The sequence below is a fragment of the Hibiscus syriacus genome, unplaced genomic scaffold (genome assembly GCF_006381635.1).
Source record: "Hibiscus syriacus cultivar Baekdansim isolate YM2019G1 unplaced genomic scaffold, ASM638163v2 tig00116997_pilon, whole genome shotgun sequence".
Taxonomy (NCBI): Eukaryota; Viridiplantae; Streptophyta; class Magnoliopsida; order Malvales; family Malvaceae; genus Hibiscus; species Hibiscus syriacus.
Genome location: NW_024063513.1, coordinates 3,984,119 through 4,008,703, shown reverse-complemented (window position 1 = coordinate 4,008,703; position 24,585 = coordinate 3,984,119). Strand labels below are relative to the sequence as shown.

Sequence of the window (24,585 nt, the reverse complement as noted above, 5' to 3'; positions counted from 1 at the left end):
ATACAAGTCCGAGATGTCACATTGACTTTTCAAACTTTGATTCTTAAAGTAAAATCCCGGGAATTTAAAACTTTCATTAAAACAAAATACTTTAATTTACATAAAAGAGACCACTTAATACAAAATCGATCAGAGCATTCGTAATTAACCACTTATTACATACCAACACTTTATACACAACAAAATACCTACTTTGTCAATTATTTCTGATCTGATTTCTTAGTAATGTTGTTGTCCGTGCCACTTCTATTCTGAATCTTCTTATTTCTTGGTACCTACGTGTAAATCACTTACACGCTAAGTCATAGACTTAGTGAGGCAATAAATGAATATGCAACAATACATTCATGAATATGCATTCTTACCATTTCCTTCATGACATTTCAATATGTATGTATCTATTACACAATAACATATATAATCATATCATGCATGTACAAAACTTACCTTCTTGTACCACTTTCACCTTACTTTGTATTTCAATTGCCCATGTATATTATTGAGAATAGAAGTATGTGAGTACATAGAGGTTGTGCACTAATGCTGTCACCACAGCTCGTATCAATTCCCTCATGGGGCACCGAACCTTAGTTCAGTATTCGTCCCGAATGACTGTCATATATGTCCCGTAGGACCACTACATCCCGAAGGACTATTATACCCTCGACTCTTGGCATGTCAATTACACCTATAGCTCTCATATCGTATACTATGGGCATTATTCTTATATTTTATATGTTCATGTACTCATGTCATTTCTCTTGTGATCATGTAGTTTATGTCATTTCTCTTGTGATCATGTAGCTCATGTCATGTTCTCATATCACATATCATATCACATGTGTATTTGAATCTATTCATATATATACATTATTTAACCAATCACATGAACATATATATGCCTTATGCATGTATTACAATAATTATCATGTATGCATGTTCACAACTATTGTACTATGAAAATCAATATAGGAATTAGACTTATCAAGGGTCTTATTCCATTATATTATACATATAGTATGCACTCACCTTAGCTTTGCTTTGATTCGATTCTAATCCTTTGATCGTTCCGGAATAAGCTTACTTTTAGTATCTACATAATCACACATGAATCTATATCAGTATTATAGCTAATATACTCTAATGGTTCACTCTTTAGATTAAGATAAATGCCAATTTCCTCTTTTAATGAAGGTATGCATCGATGCACTACTTGTGCATCGGTGCATAAAATGCATTCGATGTTTTATTATTAATGGGATGCATCGATGCATGCCTTATGCATCGATGCACTAATTGCATTCGATCTTTTTATTTTAAAAGAGTGCATCGATGCACTACCTGTGCATCGATACACCTTCAAACACTTTCTGGGTTTTAACCTTGATGCATCGATGCACTCTGAATATGCATCGATGCACTCTGCCCAGAATCCTCTTTGTGAACCCGAAAATTCATTCATTTTAGATTAAATCCTTCATGTTTAATCCTCTTTTTCATTCTTAACTATAGTACACATCCTTAAACCAATTTATACTCATTTATTTCATCTTAAACCTTCAAATCCTATCATTCATATGTAATTCAAGAATTACATCAATAATTCAACATGTTTGAATTCCACTTTTAACACTTCGTATATCTTAACTAGATTGACGACAAGTCAAATTTAACTTTCAATTCTAGTTATGAACTCTATTCCAAGATTTCATTTAAGAACTTCAAATCTTAAATCTCTCCTAACTCCATCATCCTGTGATGTTAAGATAACTTAAGCTTTCATTAAGCTTAGTTATCATCTAATAATCAAAACCCAATATTAAATTTAACAAGAAACTCAATAATCAGAAATCTTACCTTTGCTTTGGTTCACACGCACAAGGAAGAAAGAAAAAGAAGAGAACTTTGGAAGTCTTGGGTGTTTTCTCCCCTTTCACCCACGTGTATCCTTATATATACATACTTATCCTTTCTTTAATTATTTTTCCTTGCAATTACTCTATTGTCCTTCCATTCCTTCTTCCTTTCAATTCCATCCTACACAATAATTTACATGTAAATCTTTATATTATTCATTCATTTTATTTTAACCACCAAATTCTGAGACTTTACAATTTAGTCACTAACCCGGTATTGAGGATGTTATATGGCGCATATGGCCTGATGATTTTACCATTCTCACCTCTCTTCAACTATCGTCAGATATGGTTTCCCATTTGCTTTTTCATTTCAGAGATAGGGATAATAGTCAAAATCGAGGTGCAACGATGTGATGTCCTGACGCGAGGGGAGAGATTGGTTACGTTGATTGCTTGATTTGATGTAGAAAGCGTGCATCACCGGCTAATTTTTTCTATGTTTCCCACTTGTATAGATTGTATGGAGCGCGCCCATTTCAACAAATATAAGCATAAGAATCGGATGGTGCGATGCAAACTGTCGCATCACTCTGTCAGCGGAGTACCACTCAACAATTGCTTGGTGCAACAATGGCGTAACGGTACACCACAAGTGAGACCCTTAAAAACCCCGTCAATAACAAGTTGATCTCCTCGTTGACATATGAAAGCCAAGAAAACTGTAAATATTAAATAAAAAAGTTAGTATATATAAAGTTAAAAAAATTTAAATAAAAATATGGTATGTCATATTACAAATCAACCGACGGTGTCGATCCTCATCTTGTCTCGAAGATTTTATAACACAACCTAAAATATTTAAAAATAAAAAATATTATAAACAAATAAAAATAATTAAATTTATGATATTCAAACAAAGTTTAAATAAATGAAGTTAAACAATTACCTTGCAGCCAGTGGAAACTTGAAAGGGGCTAATGTAATTGGCGTAAAAAACTGAAAATGATACCAAGCCCATGACTGTAGCAGTATTAGACAGCCTGCTACATCGACTTTTCGACCCGAATGGACAATTGTAGCTTTACAAAGCTCCCGGCACCGAAATGCTAGAATCCCCGAGTCTCAACTGGTATTACGACACACGAAGAAGTCTTCCAAGTATTGCAAATACTGTGTGTGCGTCAAATTACCGGATTTTCCGGTAATAATATCCCTCCGATCACTTGGAGAATAAATGTTCGGGACACGAAAACAACCTCTGCCTCGGTAGACTCATTCGTGACTTAGAATTTGAACTCTAACCACGTTATCATTACCCGATAGCCCCTCATGACATCGGATGGTGGTCATTTTCCCAAAATTTGGTAAACCAAAGTCACGGGTTCGTAAATGTTCTGCCTCACCATGGGGGCTCCATTCACCGGAACACCAAGTTGGTAAGCGACATCTTCCAAAATGGAACGTGTGCATCTTGAGCCACCAACGTTCGATCAGAGCCTCGATCAACATCAGGTACAGCTTGAATCCATGTAAAAATATGATCGGAAATAGACCGAATTGATGCAGATATGTCCTCATCCGCCGATGCGGCTCTCTGGTTGTCATCCCCTGACTACTAATACTTTATTCATCGTCATCCGACACGCGTTGGAGCGATGATACATGGGCGTTATCCAAAAGCAACATATATTCCCGGGTTGTCATTTTTCGAGATTTTCAAACAATGTATGATTTTTTTCAATTTTGTTGGATTCAGGGTTTGCTGAAAAACCAAAATATTTATTTATATCTTTACCCTCAACGGTTATAAACGGCTAGAAATTTAAAATGGTCGGTCGAACTCGTCACCTCGGGGTGACGAGTTCCAAGTGATCGTTGTTGCTCGTTTGTCCGTTGATCAACGACTAGAAATGTAACCCCCCAGACCGATGCGGGTAGCCCGATCCGATCCGGGAAGTCACATTAGGGCCACCGGAGCGACCCTCTATAAAAATAGCGGAAAATTTAAAACTTTTTATCAGAACATGTAAACTCATAAAATCATTTATCAGTATTCAGAAATAAAATAGATTTCAGACTCGTATTTAAAACAAAATACAATTACATGCCCCCTAATCACATGTACCATACTCTGCAACAACGCCGGAAGAACTCCCTTACTGAAGTCGATAGATGCACTGGTACAAATCTTTTAACCTGAAAAGGTGAGTAATAGAGTGAGCTTTGGAAAGCTCAGTAATACAGAACTACCAGATGATGCTGAAAAACGTGCAGATACAGATAAACATATTTTCCTTATTGGTTCAGATATTTACAGATTTTTATGTTGAGCAGAGATCCTACTGATATTTCAGGTGGTAACGGACAATTAACTTTCAGTTCAGAGAAATATTTCGGATGACTGAGTTCAGGAGATCAGAATAGGTTTTCTAGTGTGTTCCCAAAAACCATGTAACTTTTCAGATCTTTTTAAAACATATATATATACCCCCATCCGTCACGAACAAAATGTGTAGGTTCCCCAGAACCATACAACCCCGTCACGAACAGTAAGGCCCTGAGCACAAAGCCGAGGAGCCTGCAAGTAAGGCCCTGAGCACACAGCCAAGGAGCCTCCAAGTAATCTTCCTCCAACAATACCCCCCAATAAAACATAATTCAAGTCAAGTATCATATCATAATTCAGGTCATGTATCAGATCAGAATCCATGTCAATATCAGATCAGAATCCAGGTCAATATCATAACATAATTCAAATTTGAAATCAGATAAAATATTCATGTAATTAGGGAACACACCAGAGTTTACAGGAATTATTTAGAGGTACTGTATCGGGCAGAGAAACACAGTTCTTCAGTATGTCGATAGAATGTTGGAATTTAGAATCACTATTGGAAGAGTTCATTAACTGACAGAATCATCAGTTATTCAGAATGTGAATTATCAGGATCGTATCTTATTCGGACAGTTTTCAGAAGTTGTACGTAATCAGAAGGGTATTCAGAATCCTTTACATCCATGTCAATTGATTGGATAATCGAACAACTTGAGAACGAAGATTCAGAACCTTAACAATCTATGTCGACTGGTCAATTCATTTTCCTTCTAGGGTATTTACTCTTTAATACCACAAATTCTTGTCCATAGATCATCTTCAGAATCATCGCTGAATAGATATTCCAATGGTCTTTATTTCATTTCCAAGCTTCCACGATATCATGAAATGTTGAACAAACGTCCAATTCTTAATACTGAATGCGATTTAGAGTTGAGCTGAGTTGAGTTGAATACTTCTAAAATTATCATCGAGCTAAACTTGAGTAGACGAACACACATTCAAGTAATATCTATGTCGTTCAGGTATTGACATAGCTTTAGGGTTGATCTACTCACTTAAATTATTTTCCATTACCTTTAAAGGTAGTCCAATACCTATGCTTACTTGGATTCCTTAATTAATCCAAGACATTTACTTAATTTAGGCCATAAGGGTATTTTGGTAATTTTGATGTTCAGTTTTATTCCATTCATTTTAGAACTCGAGGATATTCAATCATTCCTGAGCTTGGTGATATTCTTGGGTCATTTCCATTACAGGGGTATTTTGGTCATTTTACAGATTTACGGTATTTCAATCTTTTCCTTCCATCAGGTCTTATTATTTAATTCAGTCTTATCATTTACTTTAGTCCTTTTGAACAATTCTGACAGCAGAATACCCCCTATAAATTATTCTTCAAGTATTTGCTCATTATTCGAATATTTTCGAGTCAAGTATCTTCTCAGATTTTAAAAACGGAAAATCAGGAATTTTCCTGAACTAAGTCAGGATCTTAACAATCAAATCCGTACTTAATCGAGTTAAGTACGAATCCTCAAAGTATTTTCTCATTCAGCGTTAACTAGGACTATTTTACATCTCAAGGGCATTTACGTTATTTCTTAACCAGATAATTTTGATATTAGCTCTTAACGAAAATAATTATAATTTAGAGATCCTATGATCAATTGCTTCCTCGAGCATTCTTTGATCTTGAAATGATTCCTTAAAAGACTTCTAGTATCTAGCATAAACCTTCTTGGGGTTAAAAACCGGTTATCCATAATTTCTAAGTAAAACTAACATTTCTTATGCACATCAATAGTTTTAGCAGATCAATAATTCTTTTCAGATTTATTAATCCACTTCCAGAGACAATTCTTGTCATTTTCCAACATAAGGGTAATTTCGTAATTTTACCTAATCGAAATATTCTCATAATTTATCATCTAAGTACCTTTAATGAGATAAATTATAATCTACAATCCATGGTTGATTCTTTTATCACTTAATTCCAGAACTTGTAATTTAATTCCAACTGTCCTCTAATTTCTTATAATAGTCATCTGAGCCATATTCAATTATCTACTTTATACCGTATTCGTATCTAGTGTAGATCTTCATTAATTACACATATGAGACCAAACATTTCCATTCATGCATTTACCAATACCAACATGTTCTATAAAGCATAAAGAGGTAGTAAAGTATTACCTCGATTTCCGTACAATATCGATCGACCATAAAAATTCCATTCGAATGCCTTTGATCTTCAATTCAACTTCCAATAATTCCTCAGATACATATCAACATAAATTAGATCAGAAACGGAGCTTAATTACGATAAACGGATCGAATCGGGTGATAAATCAGTGAAAGACAGCTTACCGGGTTCGAATTTGGCGAAACGGACTTCGTATTCGGATTCAGGACGTCGAAAGCATAAAATATGACTTTTCGAAAATTCGGAATTTTCGGTCAAAATCAAAGTCAACGTGTTTGACCGGCAATTTCGAGACCTTCGGGTTCGAATTTCGAAAAACTGACAGCGGAATCGGATTTGGAACGTCGAAAAATGTCAGGATAGGTATACTCGGTCGAAGTCAAAGGTCGTTTAATGCCCGATCAAAGCCGGTCAAAGTTTTGGTCAACAGTGGTCAACTCCGGTCAACGGTCAACGGATCAACGGTCAACGGGTCGGGTCAACGGGTCGGGTCGGGTAAACGGGTCGGGTCGGGTCAACGGGTCGGGTCGGGTTGTGACCGGTCAAACCGGTCAACTATTCACTAAAACCGGTCAAACCGGTCATTTAGACTATCCCCACTCGCAGTGGCGGCGCGTGGGGGCGCGTGGGCACTGTTCCGGCAGCGTAAAATTCACACAAAATTTTCTAAACATTATTTTGAGCGATTTCGAGATACTTACAAAGCTCGGTTCACAATTTTGAACGGCGGAGAGCTCGATTTTGAAACGTCGGAAACTTTGACCGCTTCACCTCCACACGCGCTACCGCCGCCGGAGAAAAAGGAGAACACCGGTGGACTCGGAACGGCACAAGGAACACGATGGTGCGGGAGGTGTCGTAAACGGATCATCGGATCGTCGTGAATCGATGAAAAACCAACTAAAAACGAGTTATTACCGACGATACTTCCGACTGAAATTCACGACGAACGGCGATGATTCACGACGAAAGGTTTGAGGGGTTTTGTTCCTTGATTGACAACGAACACGATGGTGGTTTCGGCTCATCGATCGGAGGTCGGACGGCGAGTAGATCGGAGTTCAAAGAGGGGTTGACGGGAGAGGGAAAACTGGAAAAATTTCCAGAAAACATATGGGGGATTGAGGTTTATAACATCTCATATTTAAAAATGGTTAAACCAAGAGTTTAGCCACTGAACTTCCTGCACTTCATAAAACGGTCTGCCATCTTTGAAATCTGACAATTTAATCCCCAAATTTCTTCCAAATACCAATTAAATCCACCACTTTATAATTTCTTAATTTTAGCCCCTAAATTGGGGTGTTACAAGAAAATGGCTAGTATTTTTTGAATTTGAACAAACGCGTTACGCCGATGTGACGAGTTAACCCTAATTTTTCTCCTTTTTAAAATTTTTAATTTTTTTAAAAAATTTAAGAAATATATTTTTTAATATACTCGTCATCTCAGCGTGACGAGTCATTATGATCCCAATAAAATAATAACCCACGTCAGGCACACTTTACTTTTGTGATTAATTTCTCTGAATTCGATTCTACAATGAACTTTGTATTAACCCTTAGAGAATGTCCACATATGATTCATGAAAGATTGTTTGTATATTTTCCTAACGGACAAATAGACTTTTATAATTGAATTACAATATGAGATTATATATTGATCTCAATTACTTCACATCGATAACTCTGTTTGAATCAAGAGGTTTTTTTTTTTACTTATCAAATCATTTGATTAAAATATTTTTCCCGTATACCAAACAAAACTTAAATTACAACTTTAAATCTACCTCTAAATTTCATCTAGTCTCATCTTCTTCACACAGCCGTTACTCCGTTGATATTTAATATTTAAAAACATCTTAAAATTCAAACTCATGTATCGCATAAACCGTATTCTTCTAACACGCTACACAGGCCCAACTCCATTTCATAAAGACGTAAACAATGATTAGCTGTGAAAGCTAACATGCATGACAATGGGGGCACACTATTTAGTAACATGCCCGTGCACGTGAAGGGATGGGGAAGATGGACAGTAATCGTACAAAGGAAATAAATATTATTGGATTGATTTTTCATTTCTATTTGTTTTGCTTCTATTCATAATCATATTCTTGCCCATAAATTACATGCAAAACTTGAAAAAGAAAATATTGGAGACAAAAGATATATTAGTAGAAAATATTTACTTGGTTTGATCATGTTTTATTTTTAAGTTTTAAATTTTAATATATACTTTTATTATATGTATTATCATAAATTTGAAAACTTTACTTGATACCAAATGATTAAATCAATATCAGGTGGTTAAATCCAATATAAGCATGGATATAAAGTAGAGAAAAGTGAGACCAACATAAATATGATTAAAGGATATTCATGCCGAGTGCCTAATTTTTTACCACGTAAACTTCACTCTTTCAATATATATATATAAGTTAAGGTGATTACAAAATAATATTTGTACGAAATACTCTTCGGCATTTGACAATGAACATTCAATCATCCTTTACAATCATTGGTGTTCGAACCCATGATTTCTGAAAATAAAAAGATTCTTTTAATTATTGAGATAAGTTAGTTCGTGCTTGAAAATATATTTTGATATTAAACATAAATAAATTATAAAGAGGAGATGAACTGCCTTTGACAGGCAAAATATACAAATGGTCTCCGACTATAGGATATTATTTTTTAAGTCATTCGACTATTAAAAGTTATAAAAGGTCATTTGACTACAAAATGTTATTTTATTAAGTCCCTCGACTATTAAAAGTTACAAAACGGTCATCCTACTATTCGTTATGTTCCAGACTTATCCTTTTTAGTTAAAAATTGGTGATTGTCTAAATTGAACGTTAACATAATGACTAGGATATGATAGTCGTTTAAGATTCTAAAATCAGATTTATCACATCACAGTTAGCAGATTAACATGCAACTAAGAATATCATCAACTTTTTAATAGAAAATGATGAGTTTTGAAAATGATAAGTTTTGAATACAATGAATATTTAGATTACCATTTTGTAACTCCTAATAGTCGAGGGACTCAACAAAACAACACTCTATAATCGAATGTTCATTTTATAATTTTTAATAGTTAAAAAATTAATAAAATAATACCTATAGTCGGGGACCATTTATGTACTTTACCCTTATATTTATCTCAACCTTCATTTTATAACAATGGTGGCGGGCTGGCGGCTGCTGCTGCTTATGGTCAACAAACTATTTTGTAAAATTTAAACTAATATATATATATATATATATATATATATATATATATCAAAATTATGAATGATCAAATTAAAATATAAAATGAAATTTATAATTTATACACGATACAAATATTAATAATATAAATTAACCTAAAAATTTTAATTTTAGAAAAGGAAAAAGGGACATTGTTCACATTTTTTTCCTACAGATAGAAATCGATAGAATATGAACATTAAATTACTAAATAATAAGGAAGGAAAATTGCAGCATAACAGGTCCGGATGTTGATTTTAATTAAATTAAAGTATTCTTTTTAAGAATGTTGACAATTCATCATCATGGTCCCCAAGGAACCCAAACCTCTTTCACATTGGCAGCTTCCAATTGCCATTACATTGTTTTAATATAAAATAAATAAAAATAGAAAATGTTAGATTTGAAGAGTCTTGTTCACGCCCAATGCCCCAAACGAACAGAGAAGAAAATAAAGGTAAGGAAAGGGTTATCTTAACAAAAAGAAAGGAAGCTTCGGTTCCTCTTCACTTTTTGCGCTTTCCTAATTTTTTACTTTCTTTTATTTCTTCAATCAAATTTATCACCAAAATAATCTTATTATATAAATTCACACACTATCCGAAATAGTCATATTTGCAGAACTCAAAATGAATGTTTAGCATACTTTAGGCTCTTCTGAGGAACTTATATGTTCGATTTCCAATTAATTTAGCATGAAACAAACCTGATAAATGATGATCTTACTAAAATTTTAAGTTTCTTGAATGATTTTTTTTTTTATAATTTTTGGAGCTGTCCATGTTTTTTTAGGAGATTTTGTATCTATAGATTTACATGATCCTTTTGCTTGGGTTTAGTAATTTGATGTAATCAATGATTATATATATATAAATAATGCACCAATCAAATTATCTTAGTGATTAAAGAAATGATAGTTATTCCTAGAGATTTATGGTTTGAACACCAATAACTGTAACACGGGTGAGTGAGCATTTATTCTCAAATAATTGAGAGTATTTATAATAGATATTATTTTACAATCACCTTATCTTAATCAATATATATATATGTACACGCGCATATGCGTATATGATATGTCTTGATATAATCAGCTTCCTGTCTTTATATTTACTATGTGTTCATATCACACTACTCCATGTAAATCAACCTTTGCATATTGTTGCATGTATCTATAATCTCGCCACCTAATAGTACCAAGAATTAGAAAAAGTACCATAATAAATACAAATTCCATTAACACAGGGAAAATGCTTACATTTTAGACTAGGTTGAATCTACAGTACAAAGTTCAATAGATCCATAATAAAGCAATTCCTCTATCATCTGCTCTATATCATCATCTTCCAGTGGATGAACTGTTCTTCATTCCCAACCCGACTTTCCTCGTTTCCTTCCCATTGGTTCTCCGGTTGCTGCCAGCCATCGATTTCTCCGATATCGGCTCTGGTAATGCCGTAGCCAGGAGCAGCTGAAGGTTGACATTGTGTTGCATAAGAGTCCTCTGCATTCTTTTTAACCAGTTGCAGAGCTGCCATGTGACATTCATGTAACTTAGCTGCCAAGGTATCTGAGAGAAGTGTCGATGAAGAAGATTGAGTATTGTATGGGAAAATGGTTAGTGCTTTTGCCCCACACATAAGCCATGCCGCCTCATCGTACGCTCTTGCCGCATCCTCTGCCATTTCAAATGCGCCTAGCCATATTCTAGTCTTCCTGCAAAACACAAGAAACGATTTTCTCATTAAAAGAAAGTGAAAATTAATCAATTATTAAAGAAAGAAAAAGTAGTTTCGATGAAATTACAAGATGAGGTGTCGAATTTCAGAGACCCAAGAGACCAATGTCTTTGACGAACGCCACGGTATCGCTGTTGAGGTCTTCCCAAAGCGGTTGTGTTTGTTATATGTATGAGAGAGAACACAAGCAAAATAAAAATGAGCAGAGAATGATTGGGAGGGAAGTTCTGAAGGGGGAGAGTCGAGGCCTTCAAGGGGGCTTATATACAAGCTTCGTTTGCGGCATTCTGAACTTAGTGAGTACTGATCAATGATCATCATAAGAATAATAGGACCCACAATGGGTAGTTTCCTTTTTCTTCTCACCTTCCCTTTTGTTTCTTGTTTCCCTTTTTCGCATAAGGAACACTTTTTTTACTTTTTTTTTTCTACAAGGATATATATAAGCGTTTAGTATCCACTTATATAATGTAAAACTCTTTAGTTTTACACAGATTTAAAAAAATAAATGACTGAGATTGACTCCTTGTTTGTTTTCCAATGAATATCTTCGTATTCCCTACTATTTATCTCAGCCATCTATTTCTTACTAAGATTAATAGAGTTTTACATTATGTAACGGCATCTTATCTCATATATATATATATATATATGAAAATTATGTGCACATGCACGAACTAAGCTACCTTAGTACTTAAAGTGATGGTTGTTTTTTTTAAAGGTCTTGACTTTGAACACTAATAACCATAAGATATTTAAGCGTTCATTGTAAAAAAAATTGAGTCTCTCTAAACATATACTCTTGTAATCACCCTAAAATGTTAAAAAAAAATTACGTACACACATTTTGGGCATATATGCACTAGAAAGTCGATTGGCATCATTGTTTCATTTTTTTCCATTCTAATTCAATTTGCATCAATATAACTATTCAAAAGGTTTTCTGCATCAATATAAATACTTTTCATATGTTCAATAGAAGTAATGTAAATTTATATAATATAAAAGAGTCTTCAACATATTAGTGTATCTACCTTTGTCATTAAAAATATGGTTTATATTTTTTAAAAATCGATTGTATAAAAGTTAAGTAAAGTTTAAGTTTTAAAATTCATTTAAGAGCTAAATTAAAGACCAAATGCGATTTTTTTGTAATTGTTCAGTTATAAAATAACATTTAATACGCGAAATATACATTTTTCTTTGAAACTAGGTCTTAATGTATTGTTATTACCTTCATAATTTAGAGTTTTAAATTAAATTAGTTAGTGGACAAAGGTAACATGGGTCACACCACATTTACAAGTACACAGGGAACCTACCCATATGGCATTGGATAAGGTAAGGACAAAGAAGCCCATGTTTCATGTATTTTTCAAGCCCCATTCTTTCATAATCATAATGTATATAGTATTACTGTATTTGCCTTTTATTGCCATGGAACGACTACTAGTGTTAGCTGCTATATTGACCACATCTATTTTTTGCTGTGGAATAAGAAAAGCAATTCATGTACCAAAAGATTTACAAGTCGACTTCAATGGCAGCCCTTCTGTTATTTCCATTCATTCTATATATTCCTTGAAAGCTAGGACACGTTATAGAGACCAATTTTCCTCGGGCTCTCAGCTGAGGTAATTGTGCCTTTAACAACTGGTGTATTTGGAACTTCCAAAACATTGGGAAATTTTGCCAAATCCATGCCCTATGATTCTTCTTTTTTTTCTTTCTCAGGCTTGATTTGCATCTAGACTGATCCAATAACCTAATTCACTATTTTTATATTTTATAATTGTTTGGGGGTACATTTACAGTATAAGAAACGGATGACAATAACCATTCGATAAGCCACTTTGAGACCACAAACCCAAAATAACCAGCAAATCAGAGTGACAACTTTCCTAATGATTACACAGATAACGCAATTCCCAGTTACAGAAATGAGAGAGAATGGTCGGGTTAAAAGCCCCATTTTGTAACTTTGCAACACTATGGCGCTAAAATAAAACGGTGAAAACAATTGGAGACAAATTGATCAAAGGGGGGGAATTCCTGATGTACACAACACATATTCCTATCCTACTTGTTCTACTTGAAAGGGGAAGAAACAATGGCCCATCAAGAAACCAGAACCAGACAAAAAGTGTCAAATCCTTTTCCTCTAAGGTTCGGTCATTTCCTAATCAGACACTAACCTCTTCACTTTCTACCACTGGTTCCAACTCTTGGCTTGCCTTTAACTTCAGATTCCTGTATCTCAGGAAACATTACCAGTTAGATTCACGAGTAAAAAAAGTTTCTTACGAAAAAAGGCTTTTTGAATAAAAGCTTAATAACTAGAATAAATAATCCAGTGTGTGAATTATTTGTTTTTATGTACCTGTGGCAAGTGCAGGAAAATGTAGGATTTGGCTGTCGATGGGTTGTGATTTCCAGCACCCTTACTCCAGTCATAGCAAACCTATAGCAAATACAGGGTGAGAATCACTGCACCATATATGTATATATATACACATATATTTCAGTTCAAAGAGAAAATCAGAGCATTCTTCCAAAGTAAATACCGAATATGCATATATTGATCCATCATTGTTGAAAGTACCGCATGGTATAGGTTGACTGCACCTTGACATTGCCTGAAAATCAAGCAAAAGACAGTATTGATAGCCAAACCAGGATACAGCAAAGATGATCTTGCTGCCGGAGCTAGAATTGTCAAGTTCAGACCAATATCAATTTACATAAAAGCATTGAGAAGTTTCTTGAACTTTCAATGCCAAAAGGAAGATGCCGTCAGTGCCACTGTTAGTGGCATGCTGGTAGTGACTGTCACTGCCAGCAATACCGAATTCAAGGCTTCCGCAATCAGTGCCACTTTCTAACAGAAACCAATCAGACTGTTGAGAAACTCAGGTTCACCGATTTTTTATATTTTATTTTTGAAATGAAAAGGGGCCTCATTAAAAACCAATCAGTGCCACTTTCTAACAGAAACCACTTTTTTCTATATTGGTCCTTGAAAAATAGTAAATTTAAGTAAACCTTATTTGCACTAGTAGTAGAGATGGCTAATGGCCAAAAACCATGCAACACTTCATCTCATAAATGATCTTATTGCTTTCTGAATGGACAAAGGATTCCACGAATACCTTTAGTCTCTGTTTACTATCCTTGTCCCAGAAATTGAAAGCACCATCAGAACCTGCAGTGGCAAAAGTGTGATGTACCTGAAACAACGAAAAGCATCATCAAATAATGAGCCAACGAAGGGTTACCTCCATAAAATGATTTACGAACTAAGGGGGCTTTTGGTTCGCAGAAAAGAATATTATCAAGGGGAATAATCTTTTCCGGAATTGCATTCTCACGTTTGATTCACATAAAAGATTATTACTAGGGAATAATCTTTTCCCAATAGTAGCATTTTTTGGTTAAAATAGTGGGAATGTCATTACCTTCAAATTCTTAGGTATTAGACAATTCACACTACTGTGGACAAAAATACCCCTAGACTAATGAATTCTTTTTATAATGATCCTTTACAAATCTTATATTTTGTACTTTACTCAAAATTATAAATTTAATAATAATATAAAAAGAGTTTAATTTAGTAAAATATTAATAAATTTTAAGTATTTAAAATTATTTTATATTTTTAATACTCAATATATTAATTATTTATAATTTTATGAGGTAAAAATAATATGATTGTAAAATTATAATTATTTAAAATAGTCTCTAACATTGAGTTATTAAAAAATAGAACTTATACATTGAAAAATAATATCTTTGTCCACTCGAGATCATAATATTATTTTTTTCATATTATATTATATTTTATATAAATAAATATGATGCTGGTGAAAATTATTTAAAAAATTTAAGTTTAATAAAATAATTATATATTAAATATATTTTTCTCAAAAGTTAGATAGTATAATGATTAAAATATTTATAATTTAATATTAAAGTTTAACTTTTTAAAAAAAACATATATCACAAAGATAATTTGGTAAAATACACAGTTAAGTAATTTTATATTCCTCCAACCAAACAGTGTAATTTTACATTCCTGCTAAACAATCCAAACAAGGTAATATAACATCTCATAGTAATGTTACATTCCAGTAATGTTATTCCCAAAGGTAATCTTATATTCCGTGAACCAAAGGCCCCCTAAGGGTCTTCTTGTTATGAAGAATGGAAATGTGCGAGGATAGAAACTTTTTTAATCTAATGGTTAAGCTATAAGGTAAGAAAGTGACTAAATCTTATAACAAGTTTTACATCCTTCATTCCAAGCAAAGCTTAATATCCACTCAGCATGGATACCGTGAAACAAATAATGAACACAACATAAAGATAGATAGGTGAAAAAATCTTACAGGATGGAAGTTTAACGAGTTAACAGAATATATCTCATTGCCATCCCTGTGGCATTTGAATGTAAAGTTTTTACTCTGTTGGCCATCATCAAGGTGGTGTACACCAACCCTTCCCTCAATTGAACCAACCTGTAAAGAAAAACAATGAAGCTAATACTTCCAATGAAACTATTCCATTACATTTTTTTTGTTTGAGAAACTATTCTATTATGGTTGCACAAGAGGAAAAGGAGTTAATAAATGACGTATTCCAACGTTGTTACTCTATTTAGCCAAAATGTTGTTGTTTTTTTTTGGAGGGGGTGGGGATGAATACATGTGTCACATTGTTGGAAAATTAAAGACGAAAGAAAGAAAAATAAACATACCAAAAATCCTTGCTGGTCAGGGAAGGCAGCAACACATCTTGTCTGATACTTGAGGGGTGAGGTGACTCTCTTGAATTCATTCTGCTAGCATTTCAGCAATGTTATTCGACATGAAGATGTGAGAGAAAAGCAAAGAAGTAACATTAATAATTTTTCAACATATCAATCAGCAATTCCATTAGCGACATTTATGTCCAACCAATCATATAGTACAAAACAACATATAGCATAGATCACTTACACTAGGATTTTATAGATAATAAATAAAAAGGAAGATGCTAGGTGCACCTTTAACTCAATTATTCCTAACTCCTAGAATGCTTCAATACTTTATAAATAACAGTATTCCATACCACCAAAAAGGACAAGAAAATCAGACAAGAGAGAGAGGAGGGATCAGAGGAGCATTAGTTCTATTAAAGTTGAATGCAGGAGATTTGAAAATAGTAAAGACCCTTTGAATTATAGAAAAACTACCTGAGGATTCTGCAAGTTAAAGACAATAAGATTTCTATCTGCAGTGCCAACAACCATCAATGGATATTTCACCGCGAGTGCATAGCAGCGATCAGGAAGTTGTTGAGTATGTACTGGGTTTGACTGCCTTGTATCCCAGTATCTATATACAAAGGTAAAAACCCACAAGTTGATTAAAACCCAAAGGGATATTAAAGAAGCAAATTACTGAAAATTGATGGATGAAGTAAAAGGAATACAGAAAAACTCATTAGTCGATGACCAAATGATAACACAAGAAACATGCGAGTGTGTGAATGTAAATAATAGACCAAAATATGTTCTCCATAAAATTTCAGCTTTAACATTAAAAATGATGCTTCATACTGTACAAGTTTGAATGCGGAAGGATCCCTTCCTAAAGTTAAAGATTATTTCCATAGTCCACAAAACCAAGGGTGAGGTCGGTTGGGGTCAGTTTGGTCGGGTTTCCTAAATTTTTAAACCGTCCATGACAATTACGTTCAGATAGGTTCCTGGTTTTTCGATATTAATATTAGGATTCGACTTTCCAGACTTTATTTGACAAATAGCTTTATTTCATGTTTCAGATCGTTTCAATGTCTTTTTCATAGATATTTCTAAAAAAATAACTTTTTCAAGTAAACAAAATAATTGATTAGCAGTTCAAAATTATTATTTTTTTCACTATTCTAAAATACAAAACACTTTTTTTACATTATAAAAGAATTAAATGTAATTATAAATTAAATAAAAATATAATTTGGTTCAGATGACCATGATTTTTAAACTAGTGTTCCATAGGATGTTCAAACACTATTGTTCGGGTTGGTTTACTCCGTTTCTTAGCTCACCCTTATCCGAAATCTCCTACATGTGGCCCTAAAATCAAAGCTAAATTTATCATGTCATAGTTATGCACATATCTAGCACACAATAAAAAAATCAGAGCTAATTTATCATGTCATAGTTATACACATATCTAGCACACAACCAAAAAAACAGAGCCAAATTTATCATGACGCAATTATACGCAAATCTAGCACACAAGGAACAACCTCCTACATAGCTAGACCAAGTGAACAATTAGTGTTATTCAACAAGTATCTTGTGAATACAACATTATAATACTTCCTGTGAATTGAGCATGAAATTTACAAATACGCAGGTACTATCACTTAGCAATATGGCAAGAGAGCCTTCACATGAGATGCATCATTCAACATGATGTTAATCAGTTAATCACTAGGACCCAATATTTGAAAACATGACTTCAACTTCTCAATGGTACAAAAACAAGGAAAGGTGAGAGTATTACTTTAATGTCTTGTCCAAGCTACCGGTAGCTAAGAGGTTCATCTCTGGTATCCAAGCAACCTCTTTAATAGGGGCATCATGCATGGCAACTGTCATTGGTTGACCACCAGATAATAAAGGCCACATCTTGATCTGCTTGTCACAGCCTCCAGAAAAGACCATCGTACCATCATCCTTCCAAGTTGAGCACAAAACCTTTTAAAAAAGCAAGGAGAAAACATAATTAGTTTACTACAGCTACAAATTGAAGAGCAGAATAATACATCTCTAAGTGCAATAGACTTGACTTACCGGGTGATCATGAGTAATTGATGCCTTTGGGGTACTAGCAACGGCTGTACCATTCCGGGATATTTCCCAACATCTCACCTGCAAAATTGTTCAAGAGAAGAGAGAGGAAGGGGGATTCACATTTCAGCTAACCGAGCAAACTACAAGGGAAGCAACAACAAAGGAAATTCAATAATTCAACTCCGTACAAGAACTTAAAGAACAAGATTGAGATGACAAGAATCAATAAAAGACACAAAGCAAAGTGCTCATACCTGATTATCCCATGAAGTAGCAATCAAGAAATTGGCTTTGGGACTAAAACTAAGGCTTGAAACAGAATCACTGGGCGGTTGCGCAACCTACAAGTAAAAATTGCTTGTAAAAACCCCTTGCACCAAAAGTTCAACCAAGCTCAAATTTCGAATTCTTTTTTCAATTGTAGTATCTTTTTTAATCAATGACATTGAACCTTGCCCGTATTTATCTCTCGAAAATTTCCAAAAAGAAAGGAGGAAATCATCAATCTATCACATTATAACTAGTTTAAGTATAATTTAACCAATAGCTAAGAATAAATTCTTTCTATCGTTTCTACTCCTTAAATAAATAAATACAGTAAGGGAACAGAAATTTATTAACTCACAAGTTTATATATAGCTCGCTAGTAAAAGCAACATTAAAATTTAACTCGAAAAATATTTATTAGCAAATGGAAATTAAACAAAAAAATGTGAATCGTGTAAAATGTCTTATACAAATTAAAGAGCTAATACCTCGAATGATTTGTTAGGGTTATGATTGGCAGCGGCGGCACCGAAAGTAGACATTACGAAACTGCAAAATTGAATCCATGAGATACTAAAAACTTGCGATTATATTAAACTTTCAAACCTTGGCAATGCAAAACAAAACAAAAAAGAAGAAGAAGATACGAACTGAGAGGAAAAAGAAAATTGCCTTGGAGAAAAAGAAACTTTAATTTTGATTTTGAAAGGAGAGGGAAAACTGAATAAAACAAGTAGAAATAGTAGATGGAATATATATATATATATATATTTGCGAGAAAGATTCGAGGGTTGCTGGTTATGGTGCGATGCGATGTCGACTTACATGAGGACGCGTTGCGTTAGATGAACGCCACGCCAGATCACCCTGTCTATAACTGTAAGTGCAAACCACTCAGCTTGCAATATTTTACTATTATATTAATTCATAATATGAATCAGTGTTAGGCCCATTGGATCTTGCCTGAGTTGAACCGTATCTTGATACCACTTTTTCAATCTCAAACTCTTATCCCAACTTAAATTACATTTGGCAATATTTTTTTTTATTGAGTTGACTGTCCAGCTCAGTTAGTAGAGCATAAGACTTTTAATTTTGTGGTCGTGGGATCGAGTTTTACCGTGGGCAATTCATAATTCGGAGGTCTCCCACGGAAGCTATTCTCAACCCGATGTTGGGGGCAGCCTACTATTTTACCTCTCCCTTATCCCATTACATATGGGAATAAGAGTTAACTAATTTTTAATATATTTTTTTATTATAAAATGATTATATGAGATTATTCCCGATCATCAGAATTTTTTTTAAAAATTATCAATATTATTTAAAATGATATTAATTTTTAATAGAAAAGTTATTAAAATCTCGAGAAAGTTTTAATTGATACTTCAATATCTTATGTGATTGTTTATAGACTCGATAACTAATGTAACTAAAAAAATAATTTTAATACAAATTGCTTTAATATGTGTACATGATTTTATTCTGTTTGAATATAATCAATTTCTTAATCTTTTGAGTGATTGTAAGATTGTATTTATTTGAAATTTGTTTTAGCTTATTATTGTATATGTATTCTACAAGCATAACTGCTTGAATCTTTTTTTTTATTGAAGTAATTAATTTTATTCAAAATAAGAAACATCCAAATTACAATAAAGATTGACAATGACAATCGAAAATTAAGCACATTAATAGGAAAATTTCCTATAATTATTGAAACAAAACTAATAACTTAAGATCGCATAAAGACCATACAAAGAAATATTAAATCTAACCAAGAAACTCGAACAAAGATATATACAAATAGATTTGATGGCATCGGTAAACGAATCACAAAAGGGGATTAAGTTTTTGACAGACTACCGACAAATCGCAAATCAGACTCAAGTGACATGAAAACTATCCACGAACGCCAATCGAGTATCCAAATCCAATCTGATGGTCAAAAGCAAGGAAGATCACAAAATATCAAATAAACGCCATCTTGATTAATCGTAGCTATATCAAATCAACCCTTAAAAAATAAATAAAAAATGCCAAAGAACCTCAAAAAAATGCCATAAGCATAAGAAATGTGTCACAAAGGCAAATGAAAGCCTGCAACACAAACAGACTTATTGAAAATTTAAAAACAATAGAAAATAAAGATATTGTCGAAACGATTTTTAAACCGGTGGGGAAGTGAGATTTTGGAAACCACGTCATTTTTAATTATTCTCTTTTCAATTGAAATTTTTATTAAAAACAATGTGATTTTTAGAAAACCTCTCGTTTCGAAAATTTGGAAATCTCTTTACGATAAAAACATATGGTTCGAGGAGTCGCCACCAATCTTTGATTAGGGTGTGATTGGGCACCCAAAAATGTTGCCATTTTAAATAAAAAATATGGGTTCAGAAGTCGGTTACGCGTGGGGAAAGATTAGCACCCCACAACGCCCTAAATCGGTACCTCGTCGATTAATTAATGTATTTGCAACAATTTTCACAAGTTCGAATTTAATTTGATTTATGATCCCCTAAAACAAAAAAAATACTAATTTTATAACATTAAAAAACAACGAAATAAGTTAAATTAAAATTACCAAGCTATTAGAAAGATAAAAAATGTTCGATTATTTAAATATATTGAGACTAGATCTTTAGGTTAGTTCTAACGACCTTTTCTCAATAAATTTAAAAAGCCGAACATTTCTTTTTCTTTCACTCCCAAATTTTAAAGTGAAGAATCATTTTTTAGTGACAATGATGGGATACACTTGTAATTTAAAACCATTAAGAACAACTTCCATGTAAGTTAAGAAAAGTTATTCTGACAGTTTTAAATTAAAAGGGTATTACCCTTAATTAAATTATGTAATAGGAGTCAAGTTATGCAAATGAGGCTATCATGTAAAGTAACATATTTATATATATATATATATATACATGTAATACACAAATACTTGAATGCTAATGTACACGTAACTGCAAACAAAATACAAACTAAATTATATTAAACATAATTTTACTATCTAAAATAGATTAAAATACAAGCAAAATGCTAATGGATACGTGAATAGCACACATAATAAACATTGAAACATAAATTAGGTAAATAGCACATTATCATCATTCAAGCCTAGGATGAACATACATTCGAAACTAACTCTAACTAACCGTACATGCATTCACATAAAAAACTTAAATATGGATTAAAACGTAATGAACATTAATTTAAGATTGAAACATAAATAAGGTAGAGACAAGAACACACACAACAAGCATGAAAATCGAAAATGAATAATAATATATACCTCATGAAATTGTCATTCGCCTTTTCAATTGCTTTCTTTCATTCCCGAATTACACTTGATTTCATCGCTCATGAATACTCAACAAAATTGAGAATGGACACCCGGAAATTACTTTTTTATAATTATAAAAAAAATGAGAGATGAAAGTCCCTTTAAATACTATTTTTTCTGTTGAAAACCGAGAGCTCCTCCTTCCAATTCTGTGTAGGATCTGCCGCCAATGTTAATTGCTGCTGGTTCTCCTTTTGGTGAATGATCGCCCATTTCCCGTGCTATTCATGAACCTCTTCTCTCGTTGATGACCAGCCCTATACTAATTGCTGATCCCCTCTCTCTGTAGGATGTCCTCTCCTTCACTCTTTTAAATCCTCAATGTTAATTGTTGATTCCTTGTTCAAAAATCCCTCCACCACGCGTGAATGGATCCCCCTCCTCAAAACAAGGGCTGGTGGTATTCTTATTGTGCCATTTCCAGCTGGTTTGAAGCAGCCCACGTTCTGTTATGAATGACCAAAGCTGGTGACCTGTCCATGTCCCCTTAATGCTTCAACACGCTGTCCAACATGTCCTTGTGCTCCAATAACTATTGTGCCATGCTGTGTGAGTTGTTATAATGCATTTCCAGCCGAAATTACTCTCCATTAAGCTGCCCATGATCTGCCATGAAATGCTGAATGGATGGTGAGCTGGATTTGTCTCCTAAGTGCTCCACTCCACCGTGCATTCTGGGACAGATTCGTGAGGTTCATGGGCTGTTATCCTTCAAGTGGTGGAGACAACTCTTCATGGTCTTTGCTGGACATGTTTAGTGTATGGGGCTGATTGAAAACAAAGCTGGATATTGGTTCATTATGGGCGTATGACATGTCTCCACTATGTATGAGTGCATGGGTGAGTCATCAAGCATGGGTGTTTAGAGACAATGATGGAAATTGGTTCCACGTGTTGTTCCCCTCTCTTTGTGTGCTGTTTATGTTCAATTTCAGCTGGTTTATACACTCCTTAGTGCTCCCAAGTGCTGATCCAACGTGTCTATTGTGCAAGTGAATGGAAAACAAAGGTTTGTTGAAAATTCGTAATTCCCGTATTAATTTTCCAGCCTGCACAGTCCTTATTTATCTGAGCATATCTTGAGCTACCGATATCGGATTGATGCGATTCAAAGTGATTTGGAAAGGTAAGAGATAGAGGATTAAATGTTAAGACTTCCTCATCCAAATATTGTAACGTGTTCAAAATTGGAAATCAATATGGATGAAGTACATTGTCCACTGGACTGCTTTGAATGTACCTCAAGAGTCTTCGTATTTCTATCGCTTTGCTTTATCGATTGCTTTTGTTCCAATTTATCTATTGAATTCCAAACTGAAATAAATATGATTACAATCCAATTCAGCACCTAAAGCTTCTTGATTTCATATTAACCCAAATGCAAGCTTCCACGATTTATCACTTGAATTAGTTCGTCATCGAACACAAAATCTCCAAATAAATTCTCGATCATCTTCAAGTGAATTTAAAAAATTGCCCGGACAAAATTAGGGTATTACAGCTGCCCCTCTTTGCTCGTTGGTGTGAACACAAGAACGTGGCAAAGACAAAAATAATGACCTAATTTTGTATGATCGTAACGACACTTCCCTTCTTCAATCTTCTTCTTGACTTTTGTCTTCATCTCACGTGCATAAGCCCTCTTAATTGATTGCTTTGCTTCTTCGTACCCGAGAATCTCCGGTTTCCCTCCACATCTGATGATCTGATGGTTTGCTCTAACACTCTTCTGAGAAGGCTAAAAATGGCTCGGATGACTTATTATCTTGGTGAAAAACATCCTGCCCGAAGGCCTTATGGATGACCCGAAGGATTTAAGCATCATGCTCGAAAGACTTACTGATGGCCCGAAGGATTTAAGCATCATGCTCAAAAGACTTACTGATGGCCCGAAGGACTTATAAATTGTGAAATTTTGAAACTCGCATTCTTCGTTTTCAAAAATTTTATCATCTTAAAACATCATTTTCTTATTTTCAAATTCAATGAAAACATCTTACCCGAAGGTCTTACAGATGGCCCGAAGGACTTATCATCTTGCTCTAAAGGCTTACAGATGACCCGAAGGATTTAAGCATCATGCTCGAAAGACTTACTGATGGCCCGAAGGACTTATAAATTGTGAAATTTTGAAACTCGCATTCTTCGTTTTCAAAAATTCCATCATCATTTTTTCATTTTCAAATTCATGTGAAAACATCCTACCCGAAGGTTTTATGGATGGCCCGAAGGACTTATCATCTTACTCTAAAGACTTACAGATGACCCGAAGGATTTAAGCATCATGCTCGAAAGACTTACTGATGGCCCGAATGACTTATAAATTATGAAATTTTGAAACTCGCATTCTTCGTTTTCAAAAATTCCAACATCATTTTTCATTCTCAAATTCATGTGAAAACATCCTACCCGAATGTTTTATGGATGGCCCGAAGGACTTATCATCTTGCTCTAAAGACTTACAGATGACCCGAAGGATTTAAGCATCATGCTCGAAAGACTTACTGATGGCTCGAAGGACTTATAAATTGTGAAATTTTGAAACTCGCATTCTTCGTTTTCAAAAATTCCATCATCATTTTTTTATTTTCAAATTCATGTGAAAACATCCTACCCGAAAGTTTTATGGATGGCTCGAAGGACTTAATCATCATGCTCGGAAGACTTGCTGATGACCCGAAGGATTTAAGCATCATGCTCGAAAGACTTACTGATGGCCCGAAGGACTTATA

General features: G+C 33.9%; 1 protein-coding gene and 1 pseudogene across 1 annotated transcript; both read right to left on the bottom strand.

Moving 5' to 3' along the window:
• Positions 1–10,926: 10,926 nt before the first annotated feature.
• LOC120194333 lies at positions 10,927–13,101 on the bottom strand (annotated as a pseudogene).
• A 185-nt stretch (positions 13,102–13,286) lies between these two features.
• Positions 13,287–19,242, bottom strand: LOC120194446 (protein RAE1-like). The gene is made up of 12 exons (XM_039196757.1): positions 19,177–19,242; positions 18,993–19,053; positions 18,492–18,578; positions 18,238–18,315; positions 17,948–18,141; positions 16,630–16,771; positions 16,153–16,233; positions 15,785–15,913; positions 14,549–14,626; positions 13,964–14,035; positions 13,780–13,860; positions 13,287–13,649 (listed from the first exon to the last, which is right to left on the bottom strand). Exons 2-12 carry the CDS (start codon positions 19,044–19,046, stop codon positions 13,599–13,601), a joined length of 1,047 nt encoding a protein of 348 aa, XP_039052688.1. The 5' UTR covers positions 19,047–19,053; positions 19,177–19,242; the 3' UTR covers positions 13,287–13,598.
• Positions 19,243–24,585: the final 5,343 nt, after the last annotated feature.

Excerpts from the sequence above, each read along its gene's own strand:
- LOC120194446 (XM_039196757.1), bottom strand. The coding sequence starts at position 19,046 with ATGTCTACTTTCGGTGCCGCCGCTGCCAATCATAACCCTAACAAATCA. Across the intron at positions 13,861-13,963 it reads GATCAATATATGCATATTCG|GTTTGCTATGACTGGAGTAA; the intron begins GTATTTACTTTG and ends TATTTGCTATAG. Across the intron at positions 13,650-13,779 it reads TTTTCCTGCACTTGCCACAG|GAATCTGAAGTTAAAGGCAA; the intron begins GTACATAAAAAC and ends CCTGAGATACAG.